Raw genomic sequence first — 16,476 nt, forward strand, 5'->3', positions numbered from 1 at the left:
TTTTGATGGATCGGGCTGAAAATTTTTGACAAAGAGGTTGATTATAGTGCGCATAAAAGCGCGGGGGCCAATTTTTGATTTTCGAAAAAACTATAAATATATATATATATAAATATTTTTCGGATTTTTCGAAAAATTTCAAAGTCCCGTTGCTAGGCAACGGTCGCGTCCATAGCAACGGTGCTCAAAAGCATACAACTAGATCCTGGTATGAACCTACCTGTCAAGTTTCATCAAAATCGGTTGACTCCTCTGGCCTCCAGAGCTGTCCATTACATACAAACAGACAGACGGAAAACCTGAGAATAACGGTCGTCAAGCAACCACCCAACAGACAGACGGACAGGGGTGGAAACACAAACCACCTTCCACATTGGATGACGGACATAACAAACAGAATGATCACAAAAAGGCTCGTTCGAGATTGCCAAAATCATTCAGTCCGATGATCCTTGAAATAAGAGCGAGAGATGAACCTTCAGAGTTTAGGCTTTATTCCATTTGATTGGAGCCGCTTCTGCGGGCACACCGGGGAATACAGGTTCAGCTAGGAGTACATAAGCAGTAACGTATACATGTGCAGTTAACCATTGCAGACTAAATCCGCGTAAGCACGGAGTTCGATATAATCTCCATTCTCACCAGTCAATGAGCACCTTCAGTTAACGAGCATCAAGTGGACAGCCGATGTCGATAGCAATGCCCCGGGGACAATCCCTCGTGCCGCAGAGAGACCTCCCCTTATACACGAGACGCACAACATGTGATCCCGCGTCATGTCCCTCGATTCACGTTAATTCACCACATTCTCCCCACCTTTAAAATGTAACTAGGGGCCCATCTTACACACCATGATTGCTTTAGCACTATAGGAGTATACATTTCAAGCAACGCGGACTAATTGATCTACAGAAGCATACATGCCAAGCAGTGATTATTTTGAGTTGTAGGAGCATGGAAATGAGCATCGATATATGATATAATGGGCATATAGGAGCATGAGCAGCGAGAATGCCGATAATCTCCTTTACAGATTGAGTCGTCGAGGGGGCCTTATTCGTCGACCTCTCCGGGAGTAAACGGCAGTTTCACTTGAGGGAGACTCCCGATCCTCTTGGTGAGCCTCGACTTGTGCCGGGGATGACTCCTCGATCGCTCTCGGGTGGAACGCGGCAGCCCCGTCGCCTGGCGGAGTTCCTGGGGGGGAAATGTCAGAAGGAGGAGTGCCAGGAGGTGGTGTACCGGCGGGAGGAGTACCTGAGGGAGCCAGATGGCGAACCGACACAGTGGTCTCCCTGCCATCCGGGAGCCTGACATGAGCATACTCTGGATTAGTGTCAATGAGTTCGACCCCCTCCACCAGCGGTTCATACTTGCTTTGTCGTACCGGGCGTTTCATGAACACTGTACCGGGGTGGGTCAGCCAGTTGGGCACCGTTTGACCGTCAACATAACGTCGTTGGTGAGTAAACATACGTTCGTGAGGAGTGGCATTTGTGGACGTGCAGAGCAAAGAGCGTATGGAATTCAGAGCGTCGGGAAGAGTAACCTCCCATCGCTCGGGGCCCAGTCCTCTCGATTTCAGCGCCAGAGTTACGGCTTTTCAAATAACTCCATTATACCGTTCCACCTGCCCGTTTCCCTGTGGGTTGTAACCCGTCGTTCGACTAGTTGCTATGCCGTGCTCTAATAGGAATTATTTTAGCCCGGCCGACATGAAACACGGCCCTCTGTCTGAATGTATGTACGAAGGTCTCCCAAACATAGCGAAGAGGTCAGAGAGACATTTTACGACAGTGCCCGAGGTCATATCCGAGCACGGAAACGCGAAAGGGAACCTTGAATATTCATCAACAACGGTGAATATGTATCTGTTGTCTGTTTCGGTCGGTAGGGGCCCTTTGAAGTCGATGTTTAGTCTCTCGAAGGGGGAAGTAGCCTTGATCAGTCTGCCAGAAGCCGCGCCATAGAATCTGGGTTTTAGTTCAGCACAAACAGGGCATGAAGCATTCATTTGTTTAATATCTTCAACAGAATAGGGAAGATTTTGTCTGCGTACGAAATGTGCCATCCTGGTTACCCCTGGGTGGCACAGAGACACATGGAGGTCTTGCAAAGCCTGACTGATTGTTGCCGAACTGTAGACCCGGGAGAAGGTATCTGCAGCAGGGTTTTCCTTCCCGGGCCGGTAAACAATGTCGTACCTGTAGCAGGCTAGGTCTATCCGCCATCTCATAATTTTTTCATTCTTAATTTTCCCGTTATTTTTCCCATCAAACATGAAAGCCACGGATCGTTGGTCCGTAACGAGCGTGAAGTGGTTTCCCAGTAAATAATGTCTCCATTTACGCAGCGCTTCGACGATGGCGTACGCCTCCTTCTCTATTGCCGAGTGTCTCTGCTCGCTTCTGGAGAGAGTTCTCGAGAAGAAAGCGACCGGCCGCCCAGACTGATTAAGTGTTGCAGCTATGGCGTGATTTGAAGCGTCGGTCTCCACCACGAAGGGCACCGAGCTGTCGATCGATAAAACCACGGACTTACTGATATCATCCTTGAGATCGTGGAAAGCTTTTACGACAGCGGCATCTGGTGGAAAGTTTTTGCAATGCACTAGGGGATGTATTTTCTCGGAGTATTGCGAAATCCATCTCGCATAGTAAGCGAACATCCCGATCACCCGGCGCATTGTTTGCAAGTCCTGAGGTGGTGGAAGCTCACGGAGCGGGCGCAATCGCTCAGGATCAGGCTTAATTGTGCCGTCGGCTATTGTGTAGCCGAGAAGGTCAATTGACCTTGCCGAGAATACGCATTTCTCGTAGTTGAGAGTCAGATTATATTTTCCAGCAATGCTCAAGAATCTGTCCAGATTCCTATCATGTTCCCTCTGATCCCTACCGCACACTGTGACATTATCCACGTAAACAAAAGTGTCTTCGAGGTTTTCATCTGAGATGATGTCGTCCATAACCCGTTGGAAGCAAGCTACTCCATTCGTGACACCGAATGGTATCCTTCTGAACTGGTAGAGGCGCCGCCCTGCCTGGAATGCAGTGTACGGTTTGTCTTCCTCTCGGATGGGAATTTGATGATAGGCGCTTCGCAAGTCGATGGTACTGAATACCTTATAATTGGCCACGCGTTCGACCATCTCATCTATGCGCGGCAGGGGGTAGGCGTCGAGTTGGGTGAAGCGATTGACCGTTTGGGAATAATCGACAACCATCCGTTTCTTATGGTTCTGACTGCTGGTTACTAACACCTGTGCGCGCCATGGCGAATCGCTCGGTTCTATAATTCCCTCCTCCAGTAATCGCTTGGTTTCCGAAGTGATGAAATTCATGTCAGCAGTGGTATATCGCCGCGATTTGATCGCTATCGGTTTGCAGACCGGCGACAAGTTAGCGAACAGCTGGGGGACGTCACCTCCGCGGTGGTCAGCGCATTTAAAATTAGACGAGGCTTGCTTCCTCCAAAGGGTATTTCGACGCTCGTGTGCTGCTTGAGGACATTATGACCCAGAATTACGTCTGCGCACAAATCACGAAGCACCAGCACCTTTACATCCCGATGCGTGTACCCTTTTACGTCCAATTCAACATTGCAGTACCCTCGTACGCGGGATTGTAGTGAGGTGGCGGCCATGCATACCGTATTGTCAGTCGGGTGGATTACCCATTTCCTGCCCTTCACTAGCGAGCTGTTGACGAAACTTTCAGAGCTACCGGTATCAATCAGTGCCTCAGCCATATGCCCGTTAATTCGCACGTTGATGATAGCCTTGGATAGATTCCCCGGGGAGGCTGCAGTCAATTTATTTTGCGAGTAGAGAGCCGCAGAAGTGGGTTTATTCCTCCTTAGAGTAGATTTACATACCCTGGCATAATGCCCTTTCTTGTCGCAATTCATGCATGTGGCATCTCTGGCGGGACATTTTTGACGAGGATGCCTTTTGTACCCACAAAAGAAGCATTTACCGACCGGAGCAGTTGCTGAGGAGTTTGACGAGGTCTGGGTATCCGGCTCCTCGGGTGTTTCTCCATCCCTCATGTCTGGCTGTGTCTGTGCCAGTGGGGTTCCTTGGGTTCCCATCGTAGCAGCGTTCATGAGCAGCATCGGTGTCCCAAATGACTCAGATTGCTGCTGAGCCGTATCCATCGCTCGAGCCTGATCGACTACCTTGTCAAGAGTGGGTTGCGCTTTCTCTAGTAAGCGTTGCCGTATGTGGGCTGATCTGAGTCCTTGGATGAATGCCTCCCGGGTCGCTTCCTTTCGGTGTTCCTCGGCGCTTACCGCCCGGAAGCTGCAGTCTTTTCCCAGCTGATTCAGAGCTTGCAGGAACTGATCGATTGTCTCCCGGCTGCTTGCTTGCGTGTGTTGAGAAGATGTCGTATGTATACCTCGTTCTTGGGCTTCACGTAGAGCGCCTGCAGCACGTCGATCGCTGCTTCGTAAGTGTCGCACCCCGAGAAGAGCCTGTACACGCCGGGCGAGACATGATTCACGAGAGCGGCAAATTTGTCAGCTCCCTCCGCGATGATGGTCAGATAGTGTGAGAAGGAGCAGAACCAATGTGACCATTTCATTTCTGCGTCAGTCGCGTTCGGGTCTGCGTCGAACCTCTCTGGTTTGTAGATCTTGTCCATCTTTGGTTGAGAGAGCCGAGAAAATCAAATGGAATAAATTGAAATAAGAGCGAGAGATGAACCTTCAGAGTTTAGGCTTTATTCCATTTGATTGGAGCCGCTTCTGTGGGCACACCAGGAAATACAGGTTCAGCTAGGAGTACATAAGCAGAAACGTATACATGTGCAGTTAACCATTGCAGACTAAATCCGCGTAAGCACGGAGTTCGATATAATCTCCATTCTCACCAGTCAATGAGCACCTTCAGTTAACGAGCATCAAGTGGACAGCCGATGTCAATAGCAATGCCCCGGGGACAATCACTCGTGCCGCAGAGAGACATCCCCTTATACGCGAGACGCACAACATGTGATCCCGCGTCATGTCCCTCGATTCACGTTAATTCACCACAATCCTCACATTGAGTTGTGTGTGTGTGTGTGTGCGTGTGTGTGTGTGTGTGTGTGTGCGTGTGTGTGTGTGTGTGTGTGTGTGTGTGTGTGTGTGCGTGCGTGTGTGTGTGTGTGTGTGTGTGTGTGTGTGTGTGTGTGTGCGTGCGTGCGTGTGTGTGTGTGTGTGTGTGTGTGTGAGTGTGTCTCCTCCATAACTCCAAAACTATAAAACCTAGCAGCCTGAAACTTTGCATGCACACTAAGAAAACTCCAATGAAGTGCAAGAGTCAAAATTGGGTGATTGGGTTAATTAAAACACCCCTTTTGAAGATAATTATTAAGGTCCTTATTTAATTATTATACATTTCATCAGGCGATCCTCGGCCACCTCACTCTCAAGGTCTTAAGGCGTTTCCTGGGTAACCACGCTGGTGTCTGAAGCCGCCATGTTTTTTTTGGCCTACTCAACCATGCATTGACTTGAAACAGCCCGCAATTATTTCTTTACGATAAAGTTTTTTTTTCAGTTCCCTCACTCATATTATCCAATGTCTACAAATCGTTGTGTAGATCGCTTTTGTAAGTTCTATCGTTTTCAAATTAGGAGCTTGGAGCCATTTTCCACGATCGACTCTCACGATCGACTATTAAATCTCAATCAAAGTATATCATGGAAATATTATTTTGGTTTTGAGGATCGGATATCGTCCGGATTAAATAAGTGTTGAAATCTGTTGTGAAATCTCATAATTTAAAGAAATAACGAGTCTTGAAACTGAGCCGATATACCTCCTTACTTTAAACAAGCAAGGCTATGTTCCCACCTTCTCCAGTGACAAGAAAATGTGAAATTTTCAAAACATTAAACTTACCTTTTTCTACTGTTCGATAATTATATCGAGTGAACAAAAAATTTAGGAGCGTGCCAAAATGAATCAGCTTCATTGAGCTATATGATTTAATGCATTTACTGCTCGAGCTCGAACCCTGTCCCACAGAGGAACTGTCGATCCATTGCGTCTGCAAGATCTGTGTCTGTATGTTTTTTTCGGAGGATTCGTGAGGTGCTCGTCCATGCTCCGTCACCTGGAGCGAGTGGTTCGTGCTCTTTCATCCTCAGCGAGTCGTCCATGCTCCATCACCCTGAGGAGTGAGTGGTTTGTGCTGCATCATCCTGACTCTGAGTGAGTAGTTCGTGCTCCGTCATTGTGAGTGAGTTGTGAAATAACCCCCGATTCCCGAAAAAATGCCGATGTCGGCCAAGTGTGTGTGTGTGTGTGTGTGTGTGTGTGTGTGTGTGTGTGTGTGTGTGTGTGTGTGTGTGTGTGTGTGTGTGTGTGTGTGTGTGTGTGTGTGTGTGTGTGTGTTGTTCATAAAGCATAACATATTCTCTCTGCTAACTTCCCTTCCCCAAATTCTCTCTGTCTCTGTCTCTGTCTCTGTCTCTGTCTCGTTCTTTCTCTCTTTGTCCCATCCTTGCTCTACCCCCTCCCGATACAGTGCAGCACCCTCCTCCCTCATCTCCTTTCTCACCCCCCCTTCCTCTCTCTTCCTCTCTCTTCCTCTCTCTTCCTCTCTCTTCCTCTCTCTTCCTCTCTCTTCCTCTCTCTTCCTCTCTCTTCCTCTCTCTTCCTCTCTCTTCCTCTCTCTTCCTCTCTCTTCCTCTCTCTTCCTCTCTCTTCCTCTCTCTCCATCTCTGGACATGTCCATATGGTGGTTATGTCTGGACTGTGTTTGTCTCTGGACCTGTTTGGGAAGGGTTTGTCTCTTGACGTGTCCAGGCAGTGTTTATGTCCGGACACGAGTTTGCATCTGGACGTGTCTGAGCAGTGTTTGTCTCCGGCCAGCTTGGCTCCAGACGCGTCCAGGCGTTGTTTGTCTCCGGACGTGTCCGGGCAGTGTTAGCCTCCAGACAGCTTGGCTCCGGACGCATCCGGGCGGTATTTATATCTGGACGGGAGTTTGTCTCTGGACTTGTCCAGACAGGAGTTTCTCTCCGGATGGGAGTTTGTCTCCGGACTGTGTTTTTAGTATGACCGGTAGAAAATGGATTTCAGACATTATTTTGTTTCCATTTTCACTGTTATTCTATGCAGAATCATTTTGATGAGACGGTATCGTAATTGACGCTCCACCACACGTCTGCCTTCCCTTCCCCCACCCCTCCTCACTCCCCCTCCCTGCTCTCTTCTTTCCCCTCCACCTCCACTCTCCCCGCTCTCTCTCTCCCCCACCCTCTCCCCCTCTTCTTCCCTCTTTTTCTCCCCCTTTAGTATTACCGTCAGTGAAGCGACGGGTGGTATTTGCTAGTCTGTAATAATACAGTTAATGTCAGTGTGTGTCAGTCAGTATGTGTGTGTGTGTGTGTGTGTGTGTGTGTGTGTGTGTGTGTGTGTGTGTGTGTGTGTGTGTGTGTGTGTGTGTGTCTCCTCCAAAACCATGAAACCTAGTGGCCCGCAACTTTGCATGCATACGAGGGGAACTCCAAGGGAGTTCATTCGTAAAAATTGTGTATTTGGGTGAATTTAAACACCCCTTTTGAAGATAATCATGAATGGCTCACTTTCATGAAAGGCTTATCCTTGGTCAACCCAACTTCACCTCGCAGGGGTCTAAGCCACCATTTTCATTTTGGTCTACTCAAAAATCCTTGCCTTGGAAACACTATCTACTCTAAAGGACTATTTAAAGTACAGGTGTTTCAAAAAAAGTGGAGAGTTTGAACGTTTTATTGTAGAAAAATTACAAAAGGTAGCAAGTTCAGTGATACATTGATGGAAAGCATACACCATACCATTTTCAAATCGCTCATTATACTGCTTGTAATTGACATTTCCAATGTGTGCTCTACCTCTGTTCAAACAGGTTTTTGTCCTGACTCCAAAATTCTCCACAACTCATCTGCACGTGGCTGGAGTGGTAGCCTGATGGTAGTCCTCCACCTCCTGCTTCAGGACAGCCAGAGTTCGAGGTTTTTTGGGATAAACTTGACCTTTGGCAGCACCCCCTAAAATATAAAAATCAATGGATTCAAATCTGGGTCGTGGGGCACCCACTCATGCGCTGTGCCCAGGCTGATGACCTGATTTCTAAATGGCTGGTGGAGTAAGTCAGTGGTTTCACCTGCATTGTGGAGTGGGGCACCGTCCTGCATAAACCATGCAAGTCTGAGTTGGTTTGGAGAGGGTAGTTGAGCGATATCAGAGTGGAATCAGCATAAGACCTCATGGTACCGCTCGCCGTTGATTGTCACCGTCTTACCATTGGCGTCCTTGAACCAATACGGTCCCATCATACACCATCTGGTATTCAATGCACAGAAGCAAGTGGACTTGGAGCCCTTGAAAGACATCTCAGACACCTCCTCAGGAGGCTCAGCACCCCCAGAAGATGTTGTGATTGTTGATAGCCCCATTTAAATGGAAGCTTGCTGCATCACTGAACCACAAGGAGTTGATCCAATATGGGTACCTTTCCATTCGGTCACTGAACCAATCACACATTGTTACTCAGCTTGCCATGTCATTCAGAGTTAATTTATGCCTTACAGTTATGATGTAGAGGTAGAGCTTGAGTTCAGAAGTGAGAATGCACCACACAGATGAGACTGAGATCACCTGTTCTTGAGAACACTGATGGTTGGATTTCTTAGGATTTTCAATAGAAGAATCTCTCACAAGATTAATGTTCCCTTGGTCCTTGGTAACACTTGGTGGGTGGCCACGGTTTCCTTTATTTTGATTTTTCACGCTCCCATTGATTGGAAGTGCTCCACCAACCACTGAATGCTCTCCTTGGAAGGTCAATTATGGGTGTAAATATTATAATACTGACAGTATCATCAGTGCACCTGCACGTATGATTTTGTCTCAAACCACAAAGTCACAAGTTTCACTTTTTGTTCCAATGTGAACACAATAGTTTACGTAGGGTCTGACTGACTACTTGTTAGAAATGGCATACCAGCACCACCACCATCACCTGCAAGAGAGAATGGTATGCCATTAGAAATGACAGAATATAAGGCTGCTGAAATAGTCCACTTTTTTTGAAAAACCCTGAAGATAATTGAATTCAGAGTTCAGATTCGAGGATTGGATCTCGTGGACCAAATAAGTGTCGAAATCTGGTGTGAAATCTGGAAGTGTGAAGAAATTACCGATTCTTATAACTCAGCGCACAAGCGTATTTATTTAAGGAAGGCATTGCTCCCACCTTCTCCATATTCAGCGAAGCGACGGGTGGGATCTGTTGGCGTGTTTATGACCTTACTTCTCTCAACTCCCAAGGTTAATCACCACGGATTCCTCCATAATTAGTGAGACTGTGAGCTACGATTGTCAAATATGGTATCAGATGTGAAAAATAACTCTTACAATGATTTGTTAAGAGGTGAAGGTGAAGACTGAGTCAGGGGACCTCTTGTTCAAAAACTGAAAATAGTACAACCCAGACATAGATATGCAGATAACTTAACTGTTCATCTAACAACATAACTCTCAAGGGTGAAATAACAGTTTGTAGGAGGGAGGGGAAGGGTGGAGGAGGGAGGTGGGATGGAAAGGGTGGCAGTGGGATGAGGGAGGGTAAGGGTGGCAGTGGAAGGAGGGAGGGTAAGGTGAGCGGTGTGAGTCCAGAGGGAGGTTGGGTGGGATGAGAAGATTCAGAGAAAGGGTGGAGGTGGGAGGAGGTGGGGGACGGGGTGGAAGAGTTGGGGTGGGAGGAGGGAGAAGATGGGGTGGGGTGGGAGCCTTGAGGGAGGGGTGGGGTGAAAGGAAGGAGGAGGCAGGGGAATGGGAGGGAGGGAGGGAGGAGGGAGGGACCCACCATTGCCCGGCAATGCCGGGTTCCTTTGCTTTCACTCCCCCACCCCCTTCCTTACTCACCCCTCCTCGCTCTTCCCTTCTTCACTCTCTCCCTTTATTGCTCTCCCCTCTTCCACGTCCCCCCCTTCTTCGCCCTCCCTCCTCGCTCCCCCACCACTTCTAGCTCTCATCCCCCCGCCCCCCTTCTCCCCACTTGCTCTTCCTTACCATACTTACTCTCCCCTCCTTCCTCTCTCTTCACCCTCACTCCCCTCCCTCCTCTCTCTCTCCCCTCTGTCCTCATCTCCTCTCTCTCTCTCTCTCTCTCTCTCTCTCTCTCTCTCTCTCTCTCTCTCTCTCTCTCTCTCTCTCTCTCTCTCTCTCTCTCTCTCTCTCTCTCTCTCTCTCTCTCTCTCTCTCTCTCTCTCTCTCTCCCTCTCTCCCTCTCTCCCTCTCTCCCTCTCTCCCTCTCTCTCTCTCTCCCTCTCTCCCTCTCTCTTTCTCTCTTTGTCTCTGTCTCTCTTCCCACCCCTCGAAGTATTCCTGTCTGCGGAGCAACGGGTGGTATTTACGTTAAAAATAAAATGTAAAACAGATCAATGATCACTAGTTATTTATTGAACTTGCAAGTACAGGAGGGTGGAACTGATCATGGAAGGTTAACAAGTCGCTCCGACTGAGCAAACGAGCATTTCATTTAGATCAGGAGCTGTTCCGTGAGCAAACGGTTTGCTTGCCGCTTGCCAAGCGGCTTGCTTGATTTAAAGAGCTCAGGCAAGCACTCCAATGTAATGGAGTTCTCGGCACCACTTAACAACACGGCTGTCTCCATGTAAACAATGCTATTGTGCTACTCGAGCAAATGCTGTCCAGGACGTCGTATTCAGTTTTACTCGATCCTCTTGTGACAACTTCCCCAAACTATTTTATTGTGTTAGCAGAGGCTACAGAGTACAAGGAAGAGGGAAAGAAATATAAATAAATGAGGAACCAAAAGGAGGAACCCCCTGCCCAGCTTATCTATAAACCCTACCATTGTGTATTTTCGGGAGTGGGGTGGGGGGGGGGAGGGGGTTGTATGTTTGCAGAGGTTGAAGAATTAGGATTAAAAGTAGAAGTAACAATAAAAGTATGAAATGCACATTTCAATTATACGAGCAGAGTATCCACCTCTGGGTGGGTAGTGTTTGTGCATTATCTGCTGAAAAAAGTATAGTCTGGATATTGCAAGAAAACTCTTGATGTTTGTTTGTGTTTGTTTGAAAGGATCTAACGGGTCGAAAGGCTGACAGGGTTTAAGTAGTCTAAGATGTTGAAAGGGTCCAAAGGATCATTCCAAAGAGTCTATAAGTATTCTAAGGGTCTAACTCTAACAGGTATATGTTCCCAATAGTAGTTAGGATCTGATTGAGTCTAAGGGGTCTAAAGGGTAAAAAAAAAAAAGGTCTTAAGGTGTCTAAGCAGTCAAAAGGGTTTAAATGGTCAAGGGGTCTTAAAAGGTCTACACGGTAATAAGTTCCATGAGTTGTGAGGGGCCTAAAGGGTCTACAGGGGTATAAAGGTCTAAAAGGTCTATGGAGTCTTAAGGTGTCTAACGGGTTGAAAAGGTCTCAAGGGGTCTAAGCAGTTCAAAGGGTGCAAAGGTTTTATGGGATCTAAGGGGTCTAAATATCAACTAAATGGGTCTAAAGGGTCTCAAGGGGTCTAAAAGGTCTGCAGATATAAGGGTGTAAACCCCAGTCAGAAAAAAAAAATTGTGAAAAAAATAGGAGAAAAAAATATACAAAAATTTTTTTCCTATTTTTTTCCACATGAAAAAAAATATTTTAAAAAACGAGTTTTGGAAAAAAACAAATAGGATAATTTTTTTTTTAAATAGCCAGTTTTGGAACAAAAATAAATAGAAAAAAATAGGTAGGTTCTGTTTGGTTAGTAGCTATTATTAATTGGAAGTGCAGCTGTGTCACAGATGATGTGCCCCTCTATCAGGATGCTGGAACTCATTTTGCTGACCTTGGAAGGATGACAGGCTGAGTCAACCCCACCTGGTGTTAATTCAATTGCAAACAGGGCTTGAATTCAGAATCCGAGGATCCAAAGCTAGCCACCCGAACCACGAAACCAACACCAGGCTATAGCAAAAAACAGGTGAAAAACAGATTTTAAATTGCCAGTTTTGAAAAAAAAACAATAGGAAATAAACAGGAGAAAATATATTTTAAATAGGCAGTTTTTGAACAAAATCGGGGAAAAATAGCAACCACTTTACAAGCATTACAAGGAAATTATGTGCAGGAGGAGGCCATTCGGCCCATTATGCTTGTGCTACACCAATACCAGATTTTTTAATTAATCCATCAATACCCCTCCCCTTTGTGTACAGCCTTTTGGCTGCTGGTTGCATCATTGGTTAGGGGCACGGATATACCACTGATGCAGTGCCCCTATTACGAGTACACTGGTACTCATTTCACCAACTTCAGAAATCAACTCCCTGGTGTTAATTCAGCGGACAACGGGGCTTGAACTCAGGACCCTAGGATCCCAAGCCAACCACCCTAACCGCTCTAGGATCCCAATCCACCACCCTAACCGCTAAGCCAACATCAGGCATTGGTGTAAAAAAAAAAAGTCCAGGAAAATAGTGAAAAAATAGCAATAAAATTTTGAAGAAAAAACAGTCAGGAAAAATTGTGAAACTAGAAGGGCACTCGGTAGAGCACCCACCTCCAACCCCCCCCTCCATAATACCTGATCCACGCGAACATATCTGGCCCAAAACATTTTTGAACAAGAAAAAGAGCAATCAGAGATTGCGGACCCTCGCCAGGACTTCTTTTGAGTGGTGTATTTTTAGAGGTAAATCCAAGAGGGTATTGCATTTGGGCCCGTTTGTTTGTTTGCTTATCTGTTTGTTTGTCTGTTTGTTTGTTTGTCAATTTCTTTGTCTGTCTGTTTGTCCGCACAGAACTTTCGTGTTTTTCTCCGCAACCGCTTGTCAGATCGAGACAAAATTTTCACCATTTGTGTGACTACTCATGTCGATTGTTTTCATGATAATTATGATGTCATGTGTCATGTGGTGTGGCAGCCGTATTGGAAAAACAGAAAAATCTTTGGACCTCTGTATCTCTGAAACCGCACCAAGGAAAAAATTGAAACTTGGCACGAAGCAAGTATTCCTCATGGGGAATGAGGGTGATTTTTTTTAATTTAAGACGTCATAGGTGCCTTCGTTATGACGTCATAATTGCATATGCAGAACGCTACATCTGATGAGTATGAAAATTTTTGAGGGTCATCTCAGGATAAAATGGTCCACAGAAATTTTTTTGATGATGTCATCAGTCACGTGATTCGGCAGCCATTTTGGATTTACCCTAAAACATAAAAATCTACTTCTCTAAAACAGCTGAACAGATTGAGGGGAAACTTCACACAAATGTTCCCCAAGGCATGCGTGTACAAGTTTGTCAAGGAATAATTGATGTCACATGGTTTGGCAGCCGTATTGGATTTAAGAAAAATATTTAATAATGTTTTCTCTGGACCGTGTAATCAATCGACGTGAAACTTCACAATTGTTGTCGAGTAGTGATGGGGAATAAATGTTTTAAATTTCAACTTCATCGGACACAAGGTCTGGCAGCCAGAATTATTTAATTGATATGGGTTGTTTTTCTTTTTTGAACAAGGTTCACTTGGCTGTACCTGGATGGGTTTGAGGGTAGAGGAGAAGCAGCTGAAATGTGAATCCTATCCAGGTTCCTCCTGATGACTTCATCTTTGCTTTTTGCCTGTCCAGGTTCCTTCTGATTACTCCAATGCAGGACTACCTATTTGGTCTTCCATTTGATTTGAATTTAATTTATTTTCATCTCATTCTAAATTCAATTGAATAATGAATAATAATAACAAATGTCATTGGTCAGGGTCAGGTGTCCGATCAAAGCGGAATGTCTTGGTACACAGTCCTCACTGCCAGCAGTTATAAAGTGGTAGTTCGAGTCATGTCTCTTATTAATGACGTAACACTCCAGTACACAAACGCCACACAAAATACACCACACAAAACAAGTCCTGGCGAGGGTCTGCAATGTCCAATTGCTCATTTTTTATTGTCTATCTATAATTCCAGCAATCTCTGTGTGTCTGTATGTGTGTCTGCGACCGCCGTTTCTCAACAACCCCTGGTCCGATCTAATTGAAACTTGCCAGGAATATTGCTGGGGACCTCTAGATGTGCCTTTTCAAGGTTTGATATTAATTGCACAAGCGGTTCCCAAGTTACGGCCCTTTATTTGCCAACCAATGACAGGACACAGTGCTATGACATCACGATTGACGTCACAATTCTTTTTTTTTGCACGATTGACGTCACAATTCTTCTTCTTCTTCGTTCGATATGACATCACCATTGACACTGGGGACCTGAGTATGTGCCTCCACTTCGGATCACTCTTAAGGTGGGTATGGAAACGGCCTGTGTGGTTGTTGTTTTACGCACGTACGGGCACGCACGTATGGCCATGCACGTACGGGCATGCGAGAGCGAAGGAATGGCCTGTGTGGTTGTTGTTTCTGGCACGTGGTTTGAAAGTTTTTTTTCTTTTTCTTTTTTTTGCACGTACGGCCACGCACGTACGGGCATGCACTAGTAGGATAGATGATGATAACACATAACAGGGTATGCCTCTGAACCTTTCATCGGTTGTTGTTTATCGTTTTGAATCCGACTACAGTGGCTATTTTCACGAACATGACGAAGGACCCACCTCTCTTAATCACTTGCTCCACTTGCCGAGCAGCTAACAAAGCGGTTAATAAGGAACGACCGGCTTGGAAAGCGATAGCAAGCCGCTTGTTGACGAAACACACCCTGGACCAGGCAGAATTTCTCACCGACACCCCTGAAGGTCATTAATGGGCCAGCTGGGTTTTTGTTTTTTTCATCGACAATCCAGTAGCGACGTGATGGTTCTGAAAACAACTTCACTTCCTCGAGCTTTAAGAAGCCGAATCCCTGACAGTGCCGCCGCCTGGACCTGGATTCGAACCCACAACCTCTCGGAATGCCAGTGCAGCGTCTTCACCAACAAGATGCCACTGTACCTCCAATTCATTCCCTGCCCAGTTGTTGGAATGCTCCCCACCCCTCTCGCCCTTACTCCATAAATGTATACGTCTCAAACATAGGATGAAGCGGAGGGGGGAGTTTGGGGAAGCGTGCCGCTTGTTTGTGTGTTGAGCGCGGGGATACCCTCCGGGAGGAGCCAAGCAGGAAGGTGGAGCATGGAGGTCTTGCGGCGTTTCGTTTCGACCGCGTGATCTGGCGCTCCGAGAGACGGCACAGCACGGCGTGACATGAAAAAGCACAGTGCCCGAGTGGCGCCACTTAGCGCCTGCAGCACCCCCGTACTGTCGCTCACCCGCGCGGATGGTGAGGGAGCGGCGGCGCGGGCGGGAACGTTACCGTGTAAAGGTGCACGGTCACAGGTGTTTTACCGTGTAAAGGTGCACGGTCACAGGTTCGAATTTCGTTGTGTTCACTGCTGCATAAGCCGAAGCTTCGTTCGGATGTTTGTTGTTGTAACTGTACTTTCGTGCTGTGGGAGCCAGCAGCTGTTAAGCCTGATTATTGTTGATCATTCCCAGTGGATCGCACAGCACCCGACAATGTCTGGACAAGAGTTGTTGTTTGGTGAACGAGCGATATTCACTTGGCTGCGTGAGCGGGGGTGGGGATTTGGATCAGGCTTGGGGTGAATAATCGGGAGGAACTCTGAAATACCTATTCATCCAGTATGGTAGGCCATCCGTCCATTGTGGAGTTGTAGGTCCATTGTAGAGTTGTAGATTATTGTGGAGTTGTAGGTCCATTGTAGAGTTGTAGGTCCATTGTGAAGTTGTATGTTTTTGTGGAGTTGTACGTCCATTGTGGAATTGTACGTCCATTGTGGAGTTGTAGATCCATTGTGGAGTTGTAGGAAATGGGTCCTTTTTGGAGTTGGAGGCCATCAGTCGATTTTGGATTTGAAGGTTTTTGTGAAGTTGTGGAGTTGTAGGGCCATTTTGAAGTTGGAGGAAATTGGTTTATTTTGGAGTTGTAGGCCATCAGTCGATTTTGGAGTTGTAGGTCCATTTTGGAGTTGTAGGCCATCAGTCGATTGTAGAGTTGTTGGTTATTTTGGAGTTGTCGGTCAGTTTTATCATTTTTGGAGTGGTTGGTCAATTTTAGAGTTGTAGGAAATCTGTCAATTGTGAAATTGTAGGACGTTGGTCCATTATGGAATTGTCGGCTGTCGGTTCATTGAGGAGTTGTAGGCCGTCGGTCCGTTGCGGAGTTGTAGGCCGTCGGTCCGTTGTGGAGTTGTAGGCCGTCAGTCCGTTGCAGAGTTGAACTGTAGGCCGTCGGTCCGTTGTGGAGTTGTAGGCCGTCGGTCCGTTGTGGAGTTGTAGGCCGTCGGTCCGTTGTGGAGTTGTAGGCCGTCGGTCCGTTGTGGAGTTGTAGGCCGTCGGTCCGTTGTGGAGTTGTAGGCCGTCGGTCCGTTGTGGAGTTGTAGGCCGTCGGTCCGTTGTGGAGTTGTAGGCCGTCGGTCCGTTGTGGAGTTGTAGGCCATCGGTCTGTTGCAGAGTTGAACTGTAGGCCGTCGGTC

General features: G+C 46.8%; 1 protein-coding gene across 6 annotated transcripts in view; it reads left to right on the plus strand.

The window, feature by feature from the left end:
- The first annotated feature begins 5,540 nt into the window (after positions 1–5,540).
- Positions 5,541–16,476, plus strand: part of LOC147012262 (solute carrier family 35 member F3-like) — a 39,292-nt gene continuing 28,356 nt past the window's right edge. Inside the window, exon 1 of one of the 6 annotated variants that reach the window (XM_085856155.1) lies at positions 5,541–6,165. In XM_085856155.1, the coding sequence (XP_085712281.1) occupies positions 6,090–6,165 (76 nt within the window). In that variant the 5' untranslated portion in view covers positions 5,541–6,089. Of the gene's footprint in view, positions 6,200–15,020; positions 15,349–16,476 lie in introns of those variants that run through there. The other 5 variants (XM_085856158.1, XM_085856154.1, XM_085856156.1 and 2 more) reach the window with 5 other exon arrangements.

Source organism: Eptatretus burgeri, chromosome 15, assembly GCF_056783735.1.
Source record: "Eptatretus burgeri isolate ZD-2024b chromosome 15, Ebu_testis_v1, whole genome shotgun sequence".
Classification (NCBI taxonomy): domain Eukaryota; kingdom Metazoa; phylum Chordata; class Myxini; order Myxiniformes; family Myxinidae; genus Eptatretus; species Eptatretus burgeri.